General features: G+C 38.1%; 1 protein-coding gene across 3 annotated transcripts in view; it reads left to right on the top strand.

The window, feature by feature from the left end:
* Positions 1 to 19,624, top strand: part of RERE (arginine-glutamic acid dipeptide repeats) — a 591,972-nt gene that overhangs the window by 263,208 nt on the left and 309,140 nt on the right. For all 3 annotated transcript variants that reach the window (XM_027843796.1, XM_027843797.1, XM_027843799.1), the window contains exon 3: positions 1,106 to 1,176. In XM_027843796.1, coding sequence (XP_027699597.1) covers positions 1,106 to 1,176 — 71 coding nt within the window. The remainder of the gene's footprint in view (positions 1 to 1,105; positions 1,177 to 19,624) is intronic.

The following is a 19,624-nucleotide window of genomic DNA, read 5'->3' on the forward strand; positions in this document are numbered from 1 at the left end:
GGGAAGTCAATGTTGAAAGACAGAAATATTAACTCATTTTTGTGGATCTATGATTTAGCATGACCAAACTGGGAAAGCAGTTTCAAATTGTGTAAATTAAGTGACTTAAATATCCATACCATTTGACCAGTAAATTCCACTACTAAGCATATGCTTCAAGCAAGTCACTGATAAAAATAATACCTGTGTGAACATCAAAATATCCACAGTGGCTCTCCTTGTGGTAACCAAAACTGGAAACAAATTAGGTGCCCACAGATTCAGGAACAGCTAAACAAATTATGTCACATGAAAACAATGGAATGTGTTTATTTTTATTTATTTATTTTTCAACCAGTTGATTAATTTTTAGTTTTTTACATTAACTTCCCTAAGATTTTGAGTTCTAAATTTTCTCCCCCTCTTCTCCTCCCCTCTCCCCAAGACTGCCTATAATTTGTAAATTTTGTAAGTTACAATAAGAATGTAATGTGGCTCTACCTATACATTGATATTAAACATTTTCACATTGGTCATGTTGTAAAGAAGAATTGGAACTAATAGGAGGAACCACAAGAAAGAAGAAACAAACAAACAAAGAAAGGAGCAAATAGTATGCTTTGATCTGCATTCACACTCCATAGTTCTTTTTCTCGATGTGGATAGTATTTTCCATCATGAGTCTTTTGGAGTTTAAACTAATACTTTCTAAAAAGCAAATATATCTCTTCTTAATGGGCAGGATGGTTGGTTAGGGTTGGTAGTTTCAGTTCTAACCTAGAGAAGGAAGAATAGTGTTTTAGCTTTGGCCCAAATGCATAATTTGTGTCCTTTAGCCAGTTATTTCCCTGGGTCTCACTGCAAGATCTTTAAAAAGGGATTCTGTGACATGTTTGTAAAGTTCTGTCACCTCTGAGAAAGATGTTATTAAAAATATGAAATATTTATTGTTGGCATTTTTCTTGAATAATTAATAGTTACATGTTATTTTTAATAATTACTTCTAGATATTTATATATGTGTGTATGCATATGTGTGCTTTGTTTATTTAGTGCCTTTAATGAGCACTCTCTTTTTTATTCTAGAGAATTGTTACATTGTTTTAAAATTTCTTTTTCTCTTTAAGACTGTGTGTATATTGAGAGTCGACGGCCAAATACTCCATATTTCATCTGTAGCATTCAAGACTTCAAACTGGTAAGCATTGTTTACTATGTTCTTTACTTCACTCCATCCCTTGTGCCTTTTCTTTTGTAGTTTAACTCTCCAGTTGCTTCCTTTTACTTATTGATATTGGAACCAGATGTAAGCTTTATATACTGATTGCATGGTGGATGAGAACTGAGATAATTCCATAATGCACTTTACCATTGGTCTTCAGCATTTACTGAGTTCTTTGCTTTTTAGTATTTATGTAGGTATTGATTAAGTTTTCATTTTATGATCACGTCTTTTTTTTAGCATTATACTGAATTTCAGAGTTTCTTTTCATAACCGTTATCCAGAGCTTGAAATAAAGTGAATTTAGGTATTTGTTAGTAGGAAGGCTGATAGATGTTATAGGAACAAAATATGAGTAGGCTTTAGACTGGTTTTAAATAATAGTTCCATAGCAACTAACTAGAAGTTGGTGGGGATTTTTGGAATATATCCTTTTCCTATGGAAGTCCATTTCTAAAGTATTCATGAATATTAAAATATAATAATCTTTGGTGCTGTTTTTAGAAACATGATGTAAGAACACATGGAACATTCGTCTTCCTCAGAATAGCACTGCCTCAGATAGAGCACCAGCCTTGGATTCAGGAGGACCTGAGTTCAAATCAGGCCTCAGACACATAACACTTACTAGCTGTGTGTCCCTGGGCAAGTCACTTAACCCCATTGCCTAACCAAAAAAAAAAAAAGAGAGAGAATAGCATTGCCTCAGTTCTTCAGCCTTATTTTGTGTAGCAGAAAGAACTTAAATGTCCCAGTTTGAATTCTGGATTTCAGACATTGTGTATTTTAGTAACAGTGATAGTCAAGGTTCTGATTGTCATATAAATATTGTGAAATAGTTAATATAAAGGACTTAAGTCTAGAAAGGCATCTAACTTAGGAATATTTTTGTTGCTGTGTGTTCTTAAAATGAGAGGAATATAAAAATAAAGTAGGGAAGTGAAAAAAAACCCATGCTGTATCCAGTATGTGGCTAGCATAAATCGTTTGCCTTCTACTCATAGAATTTTCTTTTTTTTTTGGTGGGCACCCTTTCCTCTCTCACATCCAATTAGCTCTGTAGTAGGGCTTCAGTTTAGTTGAATACCCTCTTTTGTTTTAAATGATTTTTAAAAATGTAATATTTATACTTAGACATGAATTTCCTTCTTATTCTAGATTTTGTTATTGACATTATCTTCCTTTCCCAGCAACATTTCTTATGCTGCCTTAACACTTGAGAATACAAGTATTCTATCTTAAATTTTGGACAGTTTCCTTTTAGAATTACTTTTTTTCTGCTTGCTGTTTCCATGTTCATTTTTCTGTGTGTGCATGATGGTCACTAAGCTAAGTCAGTACCAGTACATCCTGGAAAAAGCTTAACTATGGAATAAAATTGTAATGATTATTTTTATTATCTACCACTTTCCACCAAGTTTGCACTAAGCCCCATTTGTACAGTTTTTGCCCAGTAGCAGTTGCCTTCATATTTGAATGGAAACCCCCATGAAATGCCAGATTACATTGTGATCGTTGCCATTCTAAGCAGGAAGTTGCTGATGAGCTCCAGTAATTGCTCAGGGTATTAACAGCAATAAAAGTGGAAGTGTCTGTTGTCAGCATTGGTCTGGTGTAACACATTCAAGCTGGCTGCAGAAACAATATGTGGAGCAGAGGGCGAAATGTTTGGATAACTTTTTAAACTTCACAGTGCTATTTCTTATGTTGTTATTTTTAGACCTGCATTCATCACACATTTTGATTGGTTATGTGAGATCATCAGTTGTGCTGATCTCTGCTTTGGGAAGAAATCACATTTTTCTTTTTGTTCTCCATTTTCTTTATTTTGGTTTTTGTGAACATTAAGGGAATCTTTCCTGAAACAGGTCATATTAAGAATGAGTTTCTTCCTCAAGAAGAATATGATTGCTGTATGATGATTTTGGAGGAGAGTTACTATTGGACTTTGTGCTAAGGCAGATTTCCTCCAGTTTTCACTTGGGCCAGGGGTTGGTTTAGGCAAGAATGAGTTGAAGAAGATATATACATAATTACTCTTCTAGGTTAAAAATTTTTTTTCAAATTGCAATTTGGTTTTGCCATCAGCAAAACATGTCAAGTGGAGCAAGAAAAAACCCAACAGCTTTGAAATGTCACTGGCTAATTAAGTACATTATCGTTTTAGTTATAATGCAGAGGTGGGTTGAGAGACACAGCTGTGAATCTGTTTTTGGAATTAGAATTAACCATTTTACAATGTTGGTTAAAGCATTCTCATTTCTGGCTGAAGATTAGCTACCTTGGATATTTTTTAAAGGTCTAGGTTAAAGAGCCCTTAATTGTCTGCACATTTAGCTTGGGAAACAGTTTAAAAGATATTTGTGAAAAATTAACAGACCATAAATTGAAAATTAGACATCCATTCACATCTATCATTAGTCACATTCTCTGGTATTTAATATATGGAGAATGAGATGCAAAGATACCTTTGTGTTGGTGACTTTTGGAGGAGTAACTAGTGTGCTACTATTTTAGATGGAGCATGATTCTAGCATGATACCTGAGTTCTACTAGTTCAGGTACTGACTTTATTCCATTAATGGCCATGTATTATGTCTAAGCCTCATTTTCCTTAAGTGTTTAATGTAGGGATTGGGCTGTATGATAGCCAGGGTGTCTTCAAATCCTAATATTTTCTGGCTTAATGAGACAGGTATCTAAGATTACAGAAACACTGTTCAGGTTTATCAGTATGGCATATTTTCACATATTTGGGGTCACTTAAAATTTCTGTGGATTGAGAAAATTTGGGGGGTATATGTTTATGTGTGTGTATGACACAATATACAAAGTGAATAGAAGGTAATTTTAGGAGGGTGGATATTAGAATCTGAGAGAATCAGAGGAGAGACTTCATCTAGAAGGAGGTACTTGAACTGAGTTTACAGCATGAGATGGAAGTTGAAAAAGGGTGTTACAGACTCGGGGGGAACAGCCAGTGCAAAGGTATGATATGGTTAATGTGTGGTGTCTGTGTGAATCAGCAAATAGGCTATTATGGTTGACTCTTGTTCGTGGAGGGGAGTTACATATATAAAGATTGGAAAGGTAGGAATGGTCTCACTTTTGAGGAGCTTTGGATGTCAAACAGAAGAATTTATATTTCATCCTGTAGAAAATGAAGAGTCACTTGAGTTTATCAAGTAGAGACATTATATGGTCTGACAAGTGAATTTGGGAAATCACTTTCTTAGCTGTATGGAGGATGGATTGGAGTGAGGAGGTACTTGAGGTGGGGAGATAAAATAGGAAGGTATTGCAATAGTCTAGGCAAGAGGTGATGGGGCCTGAACAAGCATGGTTGCTGTGTGATTAGAGAGAATGCTACCTATTTGAGAGATGTTATGGAAATTGATATGACAGTATTTGCTAACTGATTTGACCTTATGCATGGTAAGAATGAGGAGTCAAGTATAATAATAATAGCTTACATTTTAATAGTGTCTACTAAGTGCTAGGCACTGTATTAAGTATTTCACAAAAATTATCTCATTTGATCCTCCTAACCACCCTGGGAGTTAAGTACTATTATCACCCCTATGGTACATACAGATGAGAAAACTGAGGCCAACAGAGGTTCAGTGACTTCCTCAAGGTCACACAAGTAAATGTCTGTGGCTTTATTTGAACTCAGTTCTTGCTGTTTCTAGGCCTGGCACTCCATTCACTGCAGCACCAAGAAAAATGATGCTCGCCTCAATAGTATTAGGCAAATTCGGAACTGTGGTTTGTTTTGGTGGAAGTTAATGAGTTTCGTTTTGGAAAGGTTGAGTTTGAAATTCTATGGAATGTCCATTTCAAAACATTTAGTAGTTAATTGGTGATGTGAAACTGGAGTTCAGGATAGAGAACCTCTGGTGTAATGTGCAGAGATGTCTGAATATGACGGAGATGAAAGTCCAGCAAAGGAGACTGCAGAGAGATCACAAAGGTAGCAAGAGAACTGAGAGATAAATGTCATGAAAACTCAAGAAAGGAGTCAGTCTAGGAGGTAAAGGAATCAAGAGTATAAAATGTTGTAGAGAGGTCAAGAAGGATCACCCAGGGAAAAAGCTGTTAGATTTAGCATTTAAGAGATCATTGGTAACTTTGGAGGGAGCTATTTCAGTTGCTAGTGCCCTTCCACCAAAAATTCCCTTTAATTTTCAATTCAATGTTATGTGTCCTTAGCACCCTTCCCTAAATTGACTAAGTGTAAGCGTCTGTCACAGTTCTTACTATATATAGGCCTGTAATAAATGCTAATTGAATTGAATGATTTATACAATCACTTTCAGTCTCTCAGGTTTTTACATGATCAGTCTAGTGTTCCCTAGCTTCCTATAAAAGGTAACACTTGAAGGAAACCAAGGAATCTAACACATGAGCAGAGAATACATTCCAAGTGTTTGGGGCATCCTGTGCAAATGGCCAGAAATGGCAGGTGGAATGTCACAGAGATCAGTAAAGCCAGTTTGACTCAACCAAAAAGTTTGTGAAGGATACCTTGCACTCTTCCAGAAATGTAGACTCATGCCTGATTGTGAAGGTCTTTAAAAGCCAGACAAAGGAACAAGAAATAGATTTCAGGGGAAGTTGTTTTTTTGTGTTCCCCCCCCCCCCCAATTATTTTGGACTAGGTATCTGATAACTGAATCTCAGAGATTAAAAATGGAAAATACTAGCCAGGGTATGATATTATATAACTTAATTAGTATTCTGATGCATGTGGGTTATAAGATGACAGGATGTGCTAGGTAGGAGCCTTCTATGATCTATAAACCATGGAAGATAAGACATAAGACTTGGTCACAGAGACCCTTTTAACAAGAATTCTGGTGTGTGAGGCTCAGGGAGTCTGCACAGTCATGGAATTGAGGGCCTTGTGTTGCAGTCACTGGTCTTGGGCAGTCTGATCTCTGTGGTGATAATGGAAAGTTTTTGTTTTGCACTGAATCAGGCTTGAGAAGAATAGTAGTGGAATGGAGAAGGTCACTTGGGAGGCAGGTGTTCAAATTAAGGGAGAAAAGCAGCCTTCAGTCCTTGTCCATAGGTGTAATTAGGGCATTCACTCTTGTTGGAGAATATGTTATCTTATCTGTGCTACTGATAGCTCTCTGGTATGATGACTATTGTTCTCTACTGCTGGAGCAGAGTAGATGAATTCATGTGGAGTGACAGTTCTTACTCAAAGACAGTAATGAAGAGAGAAAAGTGGTGGTTTGGAAGGGTACCTGAAGCACTCTGCAGTTTAGTTCGCATTCTAAATTGCAAATACAGATGAGGCATTGATAACAATTTCCTTTTTTTTATTTATGAAGGTACTCCTGAGTTTACTGTCATTAGGAAATGAATTTGCTTCCTAAGAGTGATACTCAATTTGTTGTGATCCATTCATACTCTCCCTTGATTCCTGTTGTGACCAAGAGCATGCAGTTGCCAGGTGACTAACAGTACTTCAGAACTAATTATTGAAGTAGGTTCCAAAATTCTTAGCTATAACTTAGCGTAGTAGAGGGAATTGGAGGAAGTTTGGGAATATGATTTCAGTGAGAGTGGGTGAAAAAAAGGAGAGGAAAGAGCACACTAATGCTTGTGATTGAAGCCTGTGAACTGTTGGTTGTATGAAGAAAGAAAATGGAAAGAGTTGAGTCAGTCATGTAAATAGTAAAGGTTGTGGAGTAGGGTGGAATCAGAGTTTAAGGCTAGATAAAATGAGGGCAGGCTGGTCGATTAAGCAGTCTGGTCCAACAAAAAATAGCAAGGCCATTCCAGTCTTGAAATCACAGTTGAAGGAAGGCAAGTGAGTAAAGAGAAACTGTCCTCTTAAATAATAGAAGGATACACTCCAGGTGAGTGTAAGAACTGTCCTGTCCGGAGGAAATGAAATTGAGAAGTCTAGGTGTGTGTGGTGTCATCACTGTCATTGTTGGAGTCCTAAGTGATATCAGTGACTTTAGGACGTGAGGAAGGAGTTAAGCAATTTGTTAGTTCAACAGTTAATTATTGAGTACCTTTTTGAAACCTACTGTTTCTCATTGCAGGTTGATAAAAAGTTTAATAAAATAGCCCTCTTCTTTTAAGGATCTCACTAAGCTGGTGAGTGCTACTTTAGAAAATGAGACAATTCTCTTTTTCATGGAGTTAAGATGAATGGCTCATGCTCCTTTTTCCTTCCTTAGAACAATAGAAAACTGTGTCCTCTGTAAAGAATTGGGTTTTAATTATGATCAGAAGGCAGAAGCTTTAGATCGGGTTCTGGTCAATGATGTACTAGTAAATATTTGACAGCTGGCTGGGGAGTGGGTGAGGAGAAGAGGTATGTGCCCTTAATCTACCTTTAAGTTTAATCTTCGTTAACATTTTTCCTTCACTTTGAGTCTACCCTAGACCATACAACAAAACATTAAATGCAGCCTTGATTTGTATTGCTTGATGATTTTTGAGGTATAAATGCTCACACTGAAAATCAATTAGTTTGGGTTGACTCCATATCATTTTGGGTTTTGGTACCTATTTCTCTTCTCTTGGAATATGCTTGGAATATGCCTCTTCTTGGAGTAATACTTGTCCCATTGGTTTGCTAAGCACATTTCCCTAATTTTTTTTTTTTTTTTCACTTGGGCAGTTGGGGTTAAGTGACTTGCCCAGGGTCACACAGCTAGTACGTGTCAAGTGTTTGGTCTGAGGCCGGGTTTGAACTCAGGTCCTCCTGACTTAAGGGTCCGTGCTCTATCCACTGCGCCACCTACCTGCCCCTTCCCTAGTTTTTTAATTAATCTGTGAGCATGAATCTTTTAGTGGTGTGTATGTTTTACTCTTTCCTTACAATGGGAAGATCCACTATCTCCAAAAAAAAAAAAGTGCTTCAAGAATAGCAATTAATTTATGAGCTTGCAAAATCAGCATAAATATCAATGTCAGTCAACAAGTGCTTTCTAAAAATGCCTACTGTGTGCCAGGCAAAACAGTTCCTCAAGAATCTTACCATCTATTGGAAGAAATTATATGTGCATATGTAAATATATGCAAAGTAATAAGTATGTGAAAAGAGAGGGGAAAGGTGGGAAGTACTAGGAAGTGGGGATCATCTTTGAGCTTAGCATAGAAGAAAACCAGGGATCCCAAGAGCCTGAGGTGAAGAGGGAGTTCATTTCATGCCTTTGGGACCTGGAGGTTGAGGAATGTCATGTGGGAGGAACCATCAGAGCTCAATGGATGTTTAGTAAAAACCTGTTGTGTTCCAGGCTAGGTGCTAACCTGTTGGGCTGCAAAAAAACAGCAGAGTCAGTCCTGTATCCTGGAGGAGATGACACATCTCAACAGGCACAACAAAGATAGATGCAAAGTAAATAAAAAGAACTTGAGAGGGGAAGGCCTCAGCAGCTGTGGCAGCAGGAAGAGCCTCCTGTAGTTGTTGGCATTTGAGCTGAGTCTTGAAGGAAGCCAGGGATGATGAGAGAGGATAGAAGGAGAACATTCCAGCCTTGGGAGAGAGCCAGCCAGGGCAAAAGCATAGGCATGGAATCTGGAGGATTGGGTATAAGGAACTGCAAATAGGACACTTTGGCTGGACAGTGTGGAGGGGAAGGATGTGTAATGAGCCTGGAAAGACAGAGGAGCCATGTTATGAAGAGGTATAAATGTCAAAAAAGAAGAGTTTCTATTTAATCCTTGAGGTAATGATAGGGACCTACTGAAGCTCATTGTATATGGGGATGAGGTGATTAGACCTGTACCTTAGGAAGATCTCTTGTGTGATAGCCGTGTGCAGATTAGTGTGGGGAGAGACTTCAGTTTAGGCTGTCAATAATTATGGGGAGGGACACAAGTATTTGGAATGCTCTTGCAAATCCATGTGACAAGTGATGAAAATCTTCATGGAAGTGGTAGCAGTGTGAGTTCAGAGAAGGGGATTTATGTAAGGATGGAGTGAAGTTAGAGATATGACTTGACAGTAGATTGGCTATGTGGGGTGAGTGTGTGAGAGAAATGGAGGATGGCACAGAGAGAGCCTGAGTGAACTGGAAGATAGATGATGGTGCTTTCACCAGCAAAATGGAAGTTCAGAAAAAGAGTTTTGGAGTAGACTGATAATGAGTTTTATTTTAGACATGTTGAGTTTGAGATGCCTATAAGACATCCATTTAGAGATGTCTAAAAGATAGTGATTTAAGACTAGAGATCGGGATAGAGATTAAGGCTGGATATGTAGATCTGGGAATGATGTCATAGAAATGATAATTGAACTAGAGGAATAGATGAGATCACCAAATGTAGTAATATAAAGGGAGAACAGAAAAAGTATTCAAGACCAAGCTTTGGGGGACACCCATGGATAGTGGGTGTGCCCTTTGTGAAAATCCAGCCAAGGAGACAGATGGGTAGGAGGGAGAACCTTCAAAAGGCACTGTCATGGAAACAGAGGAGAGAGAAAATATCCAGGTAGAGAGGGTTTTAGTGTCAAAGACAGTAGTAATGAGGTCAAGATGTAATTGAGTAGATGGAGAGACTAAAAAGTTAGAATGCTTGAAGAAATAGCAGCATTTATTTTGAAGTTGTCCATTACCTATCAGTGCACTAGCCATACTCCCTCCTTTCTCAGTGAGTTCAGTGCCAGCCTCACAATTTCCCTCCCTACAACAACTTCATGATATAATTGGGTATTGACTGTGGGTAGTGGTGAACAAATGTTTTTTTTTCTTTTCAGTATTTTTTTAATTTTTTAATTTTTAATGTGTTTTTAAAACTTTGGGTTACAAATTTTCTCCCTTCTTCCCTCCCCACCCACCCTCATTGAAAAGGCAAGCATCTCCGTGCAGGTTATAAATGTGTAGTCATGCAAAACACTTCCGTAGTATTCCTGTTGTGAAAAACTAAGTATATTTCCCTTCATTCTATCCTACCCCCCATTTATTCTATTCTGTCTTTTGACCCTGTCCCTCCTCAGAGTGTTTGCTTTTGATTATCCCCTCCCCCAATCTGCCCTCCCCTCTATCAACCCCCTGCTCTCTTGTCCCCTTCCCCCCTTATTTTCCTGTAGGGTAAGATAGATTTCCATACCCCATTGTGTATGTTATTCCCTCCTTAAGCCAAATCCTATGAGAATAAGATTAACCCATTCCCTCTTACCTTCCCCCATTTCCCCTCCACTGTAAAAACCTTTTTTTGTCTGTTTGATGTGAGATATTTTATCTCATTCTACTTCTCCCTTTCCCCTTCTCCCAGTATAATCCTCTCTCACCCCTTAATTTTATTTTCCAGATATCACCCCTTCATCTTCAACTCACCCTGTGCCGTATATCTATCTATCTATCCATACATACACATAGTTTTTTCCCTCCCACTACCCTAATACTGACAAAGGACTCATGAGTTACAAATATCATTTTTCCCTGCAGGAATGTAAACAGTTCAACCTTAATAAGTCTCTTATGATTTCTCTTTCCTGTTTACCTCTTCTATGTTTCACTTGAGTCTTGTATTTGAAGGTCAAATTTTCTATTCAGCTCTGGTCTTTTCCACAGGAATGCTTGAAAGTCCCCTATTTCGTTGAATGACCATTTTTCACCCTGAAGGATTATACTCAGTTTTGCTGGGTAGGTGATTCTAAGTCTTAGTCCTAACTCCTTTGCCCTCAGGAATATCATACTCCATGCCCTCCGGACCCTTAATGTAGAATCTGCTAACTCTTGTGTTATCCTGATTGTGTTTCCACAGTACTTGAATTGTTTCCTTCTGGCTGCTTGCAATATCTTCTCCTTGACCTGGAAATTCTGGAATTTGGCTACAACATTCCTAGGAGTTTTCCTTTGGGGATCTCTTTTAGGAGGTGATCGGTGGATTCTTTCAATTTCTATTTTGCCCTCTAGTTCTAAAATATCAGGGCAGTTTTCCTTGATAATTTCTTGAAAGATGATGTCTAGTTTCTTTTTTTGATGATGGCTTTCAGATAGTCCAATAATTTTTAAGTTCTCTCTCCTGGATCTATTTTCCAAGTCAGTTATTTTTCCAGTGAGATATTTCACATTCTCTTCTATTTTTTCGTTCCTTTGGATTAGTGTTACAGTGCTTTGATTTCTCAAATTGTCCCTAATTTCCAATTGCTCCATTCTAATTTTTAAGGAAGTATTTTCTTCAGTAAGCTTTTGGACTTCCTTTTCCATTTGGCCAATTTTGCTTTTAAGGGCATTCTTCTCCTCATTGGCTTTTTGGACCTTTTTTGCCATTTGGGTTAGGCTATTTTTTAAGGTGTTATTTTCTTCAGTAATTTTTTGGGTCTCCTTTAGCATCACTCTCAGTTTTTCCTCTACTTCTCTTACTTGCTTCTCAAAATCCTTTTTGAACTCTTCCATGGCCTGGGACCAATTCATATTTTTCTTGGAGGCTTTAGATGTAGGAGCTTTGACTTCGTTGTCTTCTTCTGGTTGTATGTTTTGATCTTCTTTGTCACCAAGTAAGATAATATAGTCTGACTCTTTTTGTGCTGCTTGCTCATGATTCCAGTCAATTACTTGAGTTATAGACTCTTTGTTGAGGTAGGAGTCTGTTTCCAGTGTGGAGAATGTACTGTCCCAAGCTTCAGGGGTTTTGTGCAGCTATTTTCAAAGGTACTTCTTAGGGACCTGTAAATTTTCAGTTCTTCCTCAGTGCTGTGATCAAGGGCAAGGTGTTTACCCCTTTCCTGGCCTGTGCTGTGGTTTATGAGCACTCTATTCTGTCTTGGAACTGTGAGGAGTGTTTCCTCTCCACAGCCGCTACAAGCTCCACCACGCCAGCGCTCCTCCTTGCCCCAGGACCGCCACCCAGAACTGTGACCCAGATCCAAGCGCGAACAAAGCAAGAGAATCCTGCACCTGCAGAAAGATCCCTGCAATCCCCCTCTGATCAGCCACTCAATTCCTCCAGTCTGTGGCCTGGAAGCACCACCCCGGGGGCTGGGACCCCGAGCTCCTCTCTTGCCACGTAGAAACAGACTTTTCCCACTGACCTTCTAAGTTGTCTTTGGCGTTCATGGGTTGAGAAGTCTGGAAACTGCCACAGCTGCCCACGATTCAGTCCTCTGAGGCCTGCTCCAGGGTTGCTGCGGCCTGCGGGCCCATGCCGCACTGCACTCCTCTCCCCGCCCTGTGCGATATACCTTCCTGATCAACCATCCAGGCTGTCTTAGGCTGGAAATTTGTTTCACTCTGTCTTTTTGTGGGTTCTACTGCTTTAGAATTTGTTTAGAGCCATTTTTTATAGGTATTTGGAGAGGTTTGGGGGAGAGCTCATGAGAGCAAGTCACTGATTTTACTTTGCCATCTTGGCTCCGCCCCCTCTGTGGTGAATGAATATTAAAGAAGGAGAGATTGCTTAATGATGGTGGTTGATGGGAGAGTCTGCACTGGTGAGCAAGGAGTGTATTTTGGTTGTACTATGGAAAATGGGAAGAAGAATAATAGATTTGAAATTGGTTGTGAAAGACTTTCAGTGCCAATAAGGAGAGTTTTAATTTTATCCTAGAGGGGAGAGCGAGGGAGGGAGGGAGGGATTGAGAGAGAGAGAGAGAGAGAGAGACAGAGACAGAGACAGATTGAGATTGATTGATTTATTGAGTAGGGCTAAATCATGGGTCAGACCTATGCTTTAGGAAAATCACTTTGGTGACTATGTGGAGGGAAGACTGGAGACTTGAGGGAAAACAGGAGCCTATTGGAGTAATTGAGGGAGAAGTGATTAAGACCTCAATTAGGGTGATAGCTATTATTTTCCTTTGTTAAACAGAGATTTCTTTTAGCCTTTTTGTTAAACTACTTTTGAGCACTTTAGAAAGTAGAAAAGGGTTTTGGTGAACCTTCACTGTTTAAATCATACTATAGATTTAAAGCTGGAAAGGACGGTTAAAGGTCAGTTAGTCCAACTCCTTTATTTTACACTTGAGGAAGCTCCAACCTGGAGAGTTAAAGTGACTTGCCTAAAGGTCTGCCAGGGTCAAAAGTGGTAATTAGGACCTGAGAGGCTTAAATGGGAACACAATTAAAAAGGGAGAAGTCATTCTTTCACACTATTGGGATGCCAATTGCTGCCTTGAAATAAATTTATGTTGCACTAAATATAGTCCTTGCTCTCAAGGAGTTTATAATTTACTGTTGTTGGGGAGACAGCTTGTCATACTGTCGCATTAGCGCATCTTAACTGAAGAAAACTGCTAGGAAGGAAGTTTTCACTGTCTGCTATCTTATAGGTTTTCTCTTTGCTTTTCAATAACATGATCAAATTATATTTTAATTTTCCCCCTAAATATGTTGTTTGTTCTATTTAAAGGCTATGAGCTTTCTAAATAGTAAGAGATAGCGTTTTCAAAAAGGGAATTTTTCTACTGGTTTTTCTGGTGTTTCTTGTGGTATTAAGAGTATAGACCTGGAGCCAGGAAGGACCTGAGTTCAAATATAGCTTCAAATACTTGATAGCTATGTGGTCCTGGGCAAACCACTTAACCTCTGTTTTGCCTCCATTTCCTCATCTGAAAAATGGAGATAATAATAACACCCCATAGGGTTGTAAGGATCAAAAGAGCTTTGTACATTGCTTGACGCATAGTTGGTAATTAATAATACTTCTCCCCTCCTTTCCTTTCCCCTTCCTTGTAAATGAACTGTTCTTTCTTCAGAGGAAATTTATCCTAATCTATCTTTTAATTTTTTAGTAGGGGATGTTCTTAGTTGTTCTCATTAAGTACTCTTACTGCACAATGGGAAAAAGTAATTTTTCTCCCATACAACCACATAATTGCATAGTTGAGGGAGAGAAACCCAGTTAGGGAGTGTAGGCTGAGTCCCAAGGTCCAAGCTAAGGTTGGGAAGAATTACATCCAAAAATCTAATAAATCCCTGAAAGTCTTCAAGTGGAGACTATTGTAGAGTGAATTTCTGTTCCTATAAGAGTTGAACTATTTGAACTCTCATGTTTTGTGATTCTGCATAGGTTGCCTCCAAATTAAAACAGCACCCCTAAAATTACTTTCTTGAGAAGAAAAAAAATTAGGTATACATAAAGACCAGCTATAATTCACATATACACACACACACACACTCTCTCTCTCTCTCTCTCTCTCTCTCTCTCTCTCTCTTTCTCTCTTTCTCTCTCTCCCAAGGCAGGCTTGGGGTTGGGCAGCAGGGAGGCCTCTTTTTAAACCAGTTTTGTGAATCTTATTTTAAGCTTATTCTTTCATTCCCTTCTGGTTTCTGTTGATAATATTAGATGAAGTCAAATATCAAATTGTCCTTCAAATCAAACCCGAGTTAGGGTCCAAGTAATTAGGGGTATTGAACGTTGATTCACTTAAGCAGTTTCCCAGTGTTACTCATGTTGCTTGGCTTTGGTCATAATCTTGAAGTTCATAACCTAGAAGGTTAGTGGCCTGAGCCTTAGTCCTCTGAGCCAATTCAGCCTCAAAGATAGTTTTAATACCTTCGAATGAAAAACCAGTCTGACTTGCTTGGGCGATGAAGGTGGGGCTTAGAACATTGCTCTTTCTACACTATAACTCTTTTTTGCTTAGTTAAAAGCTATCCTTTAGGGCTCTTGGCACGTCTTGCTTTGATAAGATCACAGTGAGAGCTGCATTGAAATGATTACGGGATATTAGACTTATTTTTCCTTCTCATAAACTTTTGGTTTGGCTTCCAGTTGCCATGAGGCACAGCAGCGCTTGTAGCTTTGAGGTCAGGCAATTGAGGCTTGTGCAGAAATCTATAGGTATGGGATTGTCTTGAATCTTATAATTGCCTGCCTTTGTCAGCAATGCTCTTCCCATCTACTGACGCTCTTTTTCTATACTTATCCCCTTTGGGTGACCTATTCTTAGCCCATCTCCTATTCTACTAGTTGAAATGATACTGAATCCCAGATTGCTGAAGAACAGTCCCTTCTTCTCCCCAGCTGTCTCCTTCTTCATTCCCCTTCTTCATTCTATCAGTCCTTTAATGTCCAGATCTGCCCACTTGTTCTCCTGTACACCTTGAAATTAACAAATGTATTTTCATTTTAGCCACCTTCTCCTTACTCTTTAAATCTTCTGCCACTCATTGAGACCTGGTTTCCCCCTTGGGTGACCTTCATCCCTGGCCACCCTGTTCTGTGATGGTTGCACCTTTTTTAATCACTGCTCTGTCCATAGGGAAGTCCCCGTATGCCTTGTTCCCCATTTCAACTTCTAGACATTTCCTCTTTAATCACTCATCTGTCTTCTTTCTAGACCACTCTATTAAAATTTGTTACACAGATCCTTGTAATTTTTTATCTATAAGGCATTCTCCCTCTTCTTCTTTTCATTGGTCCTGGAATCAGTCTTCCTCTTTGCCCTAATTCCCACCTTCATATTAATTGAATTTAAAGTACTTTTGGTGTTCCCTCAAATGTCCTAATTGCCCTGTTCCTCAATATATTCAACTGCCATGACTTATTCTTCTGCTCTTCCTCAGCTTGATACAATGATGTTCACATTCTTGATCTTACCATCACCCACAGATGTTTTACTTCCGTGTTTAAAATTCCATTATCTAATCATAATCTTTTATCTTTCTATTTCTTCATATTCTTCATTTTCATTGTTACCTCCAATCCCTTCAACCATTATTACTTTGCTAGGCCATCACTCCAGCTCTGGTTATACCTGTCTTTGAGGTACCAGTCTTGATCCCTTTGTGAATTAGTTGAGCTCTACAGTATACTTAATTTATCCCTTGCTCCCTTGTCCTATTGCTGTTTATGTTTTGCTGTATCCTACCTCTGGATTTTTTTCTACCATGTACTTCCTTTGCTCCTACTAGCATGTACTGCAGATAATTAAATTATGCTAATTGGATTCACTACAAATTGAAGTTATCTAATCTCAACTGGACCCTCAGATAAGTATATCCACTATTCTCTATCCTACTCACCACAGGGACTGTTCCAAACCTCCTTGCCTTGTCAAGTCTCTTATGACACCTCCTTCCCTGACTCTCTAAGCTTGATGACCCTTATACTTAACTGAAAAAAGTCAATTTTGCCACATCTTTCTCCTGAGAAGGAGTAAAGTAAAGCATTTAACAGAGTGTCTGGCACATAATAGACACTTAATAAATGCTTATTTTCTTCTCTTCCTCCTTCACTTCTTCTTATCTCACAGTCCCGTAATACTATTTTTAAAATTCCAGTCTCTGATGAAGAGGGAGTATTTTTGCTTGCAAGAACAAACCCCTTGTCATGTTCACTTGATCCCATTTTCTCTATCATACTTCTCCTTAGTAACTTCCTCCATTTAATCTCTTTAATTAGTTCCTTTCCTACTTCTTTCTTGTCTCCCCTGTCCTTAAAAACAAAACAAAACAAAACAAAAACAAACAAAAAACCTTACTAGTACTTAGCACTTAGCACAGTGCCAATTGCATAGTAGGCACTTAATAAGTATTTGTTTATTGATTGACTGATTAGAGTCTATGATCTCCATTATTTCTCTTTCTGTACCTACCCCCTCCCCCCATATTCTTTCCTCTCTGGATTTTTGTGACAGTGTTGTCTCTTGGTTCTCCTACCAGTCTTCTGGATCCTTCTCATTCTCTTTGCTGGATCTCATCCATGTAAAGCCCACTAACTGTGAGTTCTATTAAGATTCTGTCCTAGGCTTTCTTTTTTCTCTCTCTGTTCTGTTGGTGATCTCATCAACTCTCCAGGTTTCAGTTATCACCTCTATGCAGATGACTGACTCCACTCTATATATCTAATCCTCTTCTTTCCTCTCTGCTAGTCTGACATCTACTTATTGGACATTTTGAACTGGGCATCTTGTAGGCATTTTGAATTCAACATGTTTAAAACAATTCATTATTCTTATGTCTGTACCCTTGTTCCAAACTTCCCTACCTCTGCCAAGGGAAATAACATCTTTCCTATTACCCAAGTTTGTGACCTTGGTGTTGTCCTTGACTCTTTACTCTCACTTATCCTTAATCCACAGGCCTATGTTGTGACTCATCTTTCTCTTTCTATAGGACTCTTGTTTATGACTTCTTATAGATCCTACATAGGAGTCCTTTCTCTAAAATGTTAAATTATTATGTGAGTATTAGCAAAGAGTGTGGGCTGCCTGTATTTTATACTTCAGTTATGCATAATGACTGGCCTACCTCCTTTTACAGTTATATATATCTTTTTACTCCTTGCATATAAGTTGTTATTAATATACTTTAACCTACTGATTGTAGCTAGATATCACATTTTTTAAAATGTAATTTTCTTGTGCTTCTAGTTCATGCTGCTGTGTACCTCAAAATAATTTCACTTTAAAAAAATTCTTGAATAGTAAATCAGAATTCTGGTCATTTCAATTGGAATTCCCTCTATTTCCAATTCTGTACTCTAAATGAAGTATTCTTTAATTAATTTATCCATTGTCTGTCATAAGGAGCTGCTCACCCTCATCATTAATGTGGTTAATTGAGAATTAACTGTACTTATGAGTATCACGGAATAGGCTGACAAGTTTGGGGAAAAAATTCTGTTTCATATCTTGTAATGTTGCTTGATCTATTTGTAAAACAGCATTAATCTTGATAGCTTCTTACTTTAGAAGAATGAATGAATTATACAAAGAATGTAATATTCCTGCAGACTGTTCCTTACTTTCCTCCTGTGGGACTTTTTCCTAAATAATAGTCAGTACTGTATAGGCCTGTCTATTCAGGAGTGTTTATGGTTGGTTATGATTCACTACGTGTGCTTTTTTGATTTTGGGTGCCTTAACATTAGTTACTAGTTTTGCATTCACGTAAGAACTGGCCAGGAACTTGACCTGTGATTTCACTGATCCAGGAACTTCTTAATGGGGTTACTCCCTTTTCTGAAAGAGGTCTGCTCCTTCTGTGTACCTGGGATGTAGAGAACTGACTAGAGCATTGAGAGTTCAAGGGACTTGCCCAGTTTTACACAAGTCAACATGTGTCATATGTGTGACTGGAACCCTGTTGCCTAATCCATATTCCATGTTTTACGTAGTTATTGTTTACTTTCCTTCTAATTTTTTGTACTTCAGGGGAAATTCTGTAGAAAGTAACATTTTAAAGTGAGGAGATGGTACTCACTGCTAATTTACTTCAGTTAAAATAACTTTCCCTTGACTAGCAGTATCTAGAGGCTCTTATTTTTAGGAACCATGCCCCTCAGGAAGTGTCACATGCTAAAGGAAGGTACAATGCTCATTTTAGAGTGCTGTATCAGTAGTGTAAGAGTTAAGTTCTATCCTCCTTCAATAAATATGAGAATTGTTTGTAATTTCTTTAGGTCTGTGGAAAAGGAGAGAGTCAGGTGAAATCCCCCAGTCTCAGATGGTGATAAAAGTAGTCAACTGAGGAACATTATTATTATGGTGTTTTTTTTTCCCCTTTGAGGAAGCAGTTGCTGCTGGTATATTTCCATGAATATCTTGTCCTCTTTGGTGTAAAATGACTTTATTGAGGATTGGTGGTGGTAGCCTGAAAATGGGAGATGGTTAATCAAGTGATGGCTGGAGAAAAGAAAAATATTGATGCCAGAATATAAAGAATTTAATAGCTGTGGTCTGTTTTTTTTTTTTAATCTTAGATGACACTTCCTGACAGTCAGTCTCCTGTTATTGCTGCCCATCTTGGTAGAACCAAATGGGCTAATTTTATTATTAATGTTAATTAATTGATTAATATTAATTATTAATAATCGACTATTGCTATGATATAGAGTATTTTACTTTTTCCCATAATATAATTGTTTTGAAATACTATGGCTAAAATGTCATGGAGAAAAATCTGATTATTTGTTTCATTAACATTTGGAAAACATCAAAACTGGTTTCTGTAGCAGAGTAGAAAGCTCTAACAATTGTTCTTTTTCTTTCAAAAAAAAGGCACATTATTAACCTACTTTTATCATTTACAGTATCTAACAAAGATATTAGAAACTTAGAATTCCTGTGTGTGATCTGTAAATGATGTAGGCTATGCACTCAGCCTCAGCACATGGTCTTACAGCATAAACCTTTCTCAAAGATGTTGTAAACCAAGTGTGACAAGGCAGCAGATGTACTTATTGACCTAACTTCAGCAGTGCTGTTGAATCTTTGCTGAATTGTGTTAGTCTGCTTATCTGTGCTTCAATATAAATAAATCTTTTTTCAATAAGCCATCTAATGAACTTCATCTCAGTTAACCAGAATGCTGGAATGAAGTGTTGTGCTTAATTAAATCTTTTGAAGGTTAACTTGACACTCCTTTTTGTTTTAAATAGTTTTTTAAAACGTAGTTTACTTCCTTGCATTAATAGAATGTGCAGCACAGAAGATAATTGTATCTTTCTTTGACAGCTAGGATCTTCCTTTTGTTGAGTTTCATCACACTGAATACAGTGT

This window comes from Vombatus ursinus, unplaced genomic scaffold (genome assembly GCF_900497805.2).
Source record: "Vombatus ursinus unplaced genomic scaffold, bare-nosed wombat genome assembly UNPS02014932.1, whole genome shotgun sequence".
NCBI classification, from domain to species: domain Eukaryota; kingdom Metazoa; phylum Chordata; class Mammalia; order Diprotodontia; family Vombatidae; genus Vombatus; species Vombatus ursinus.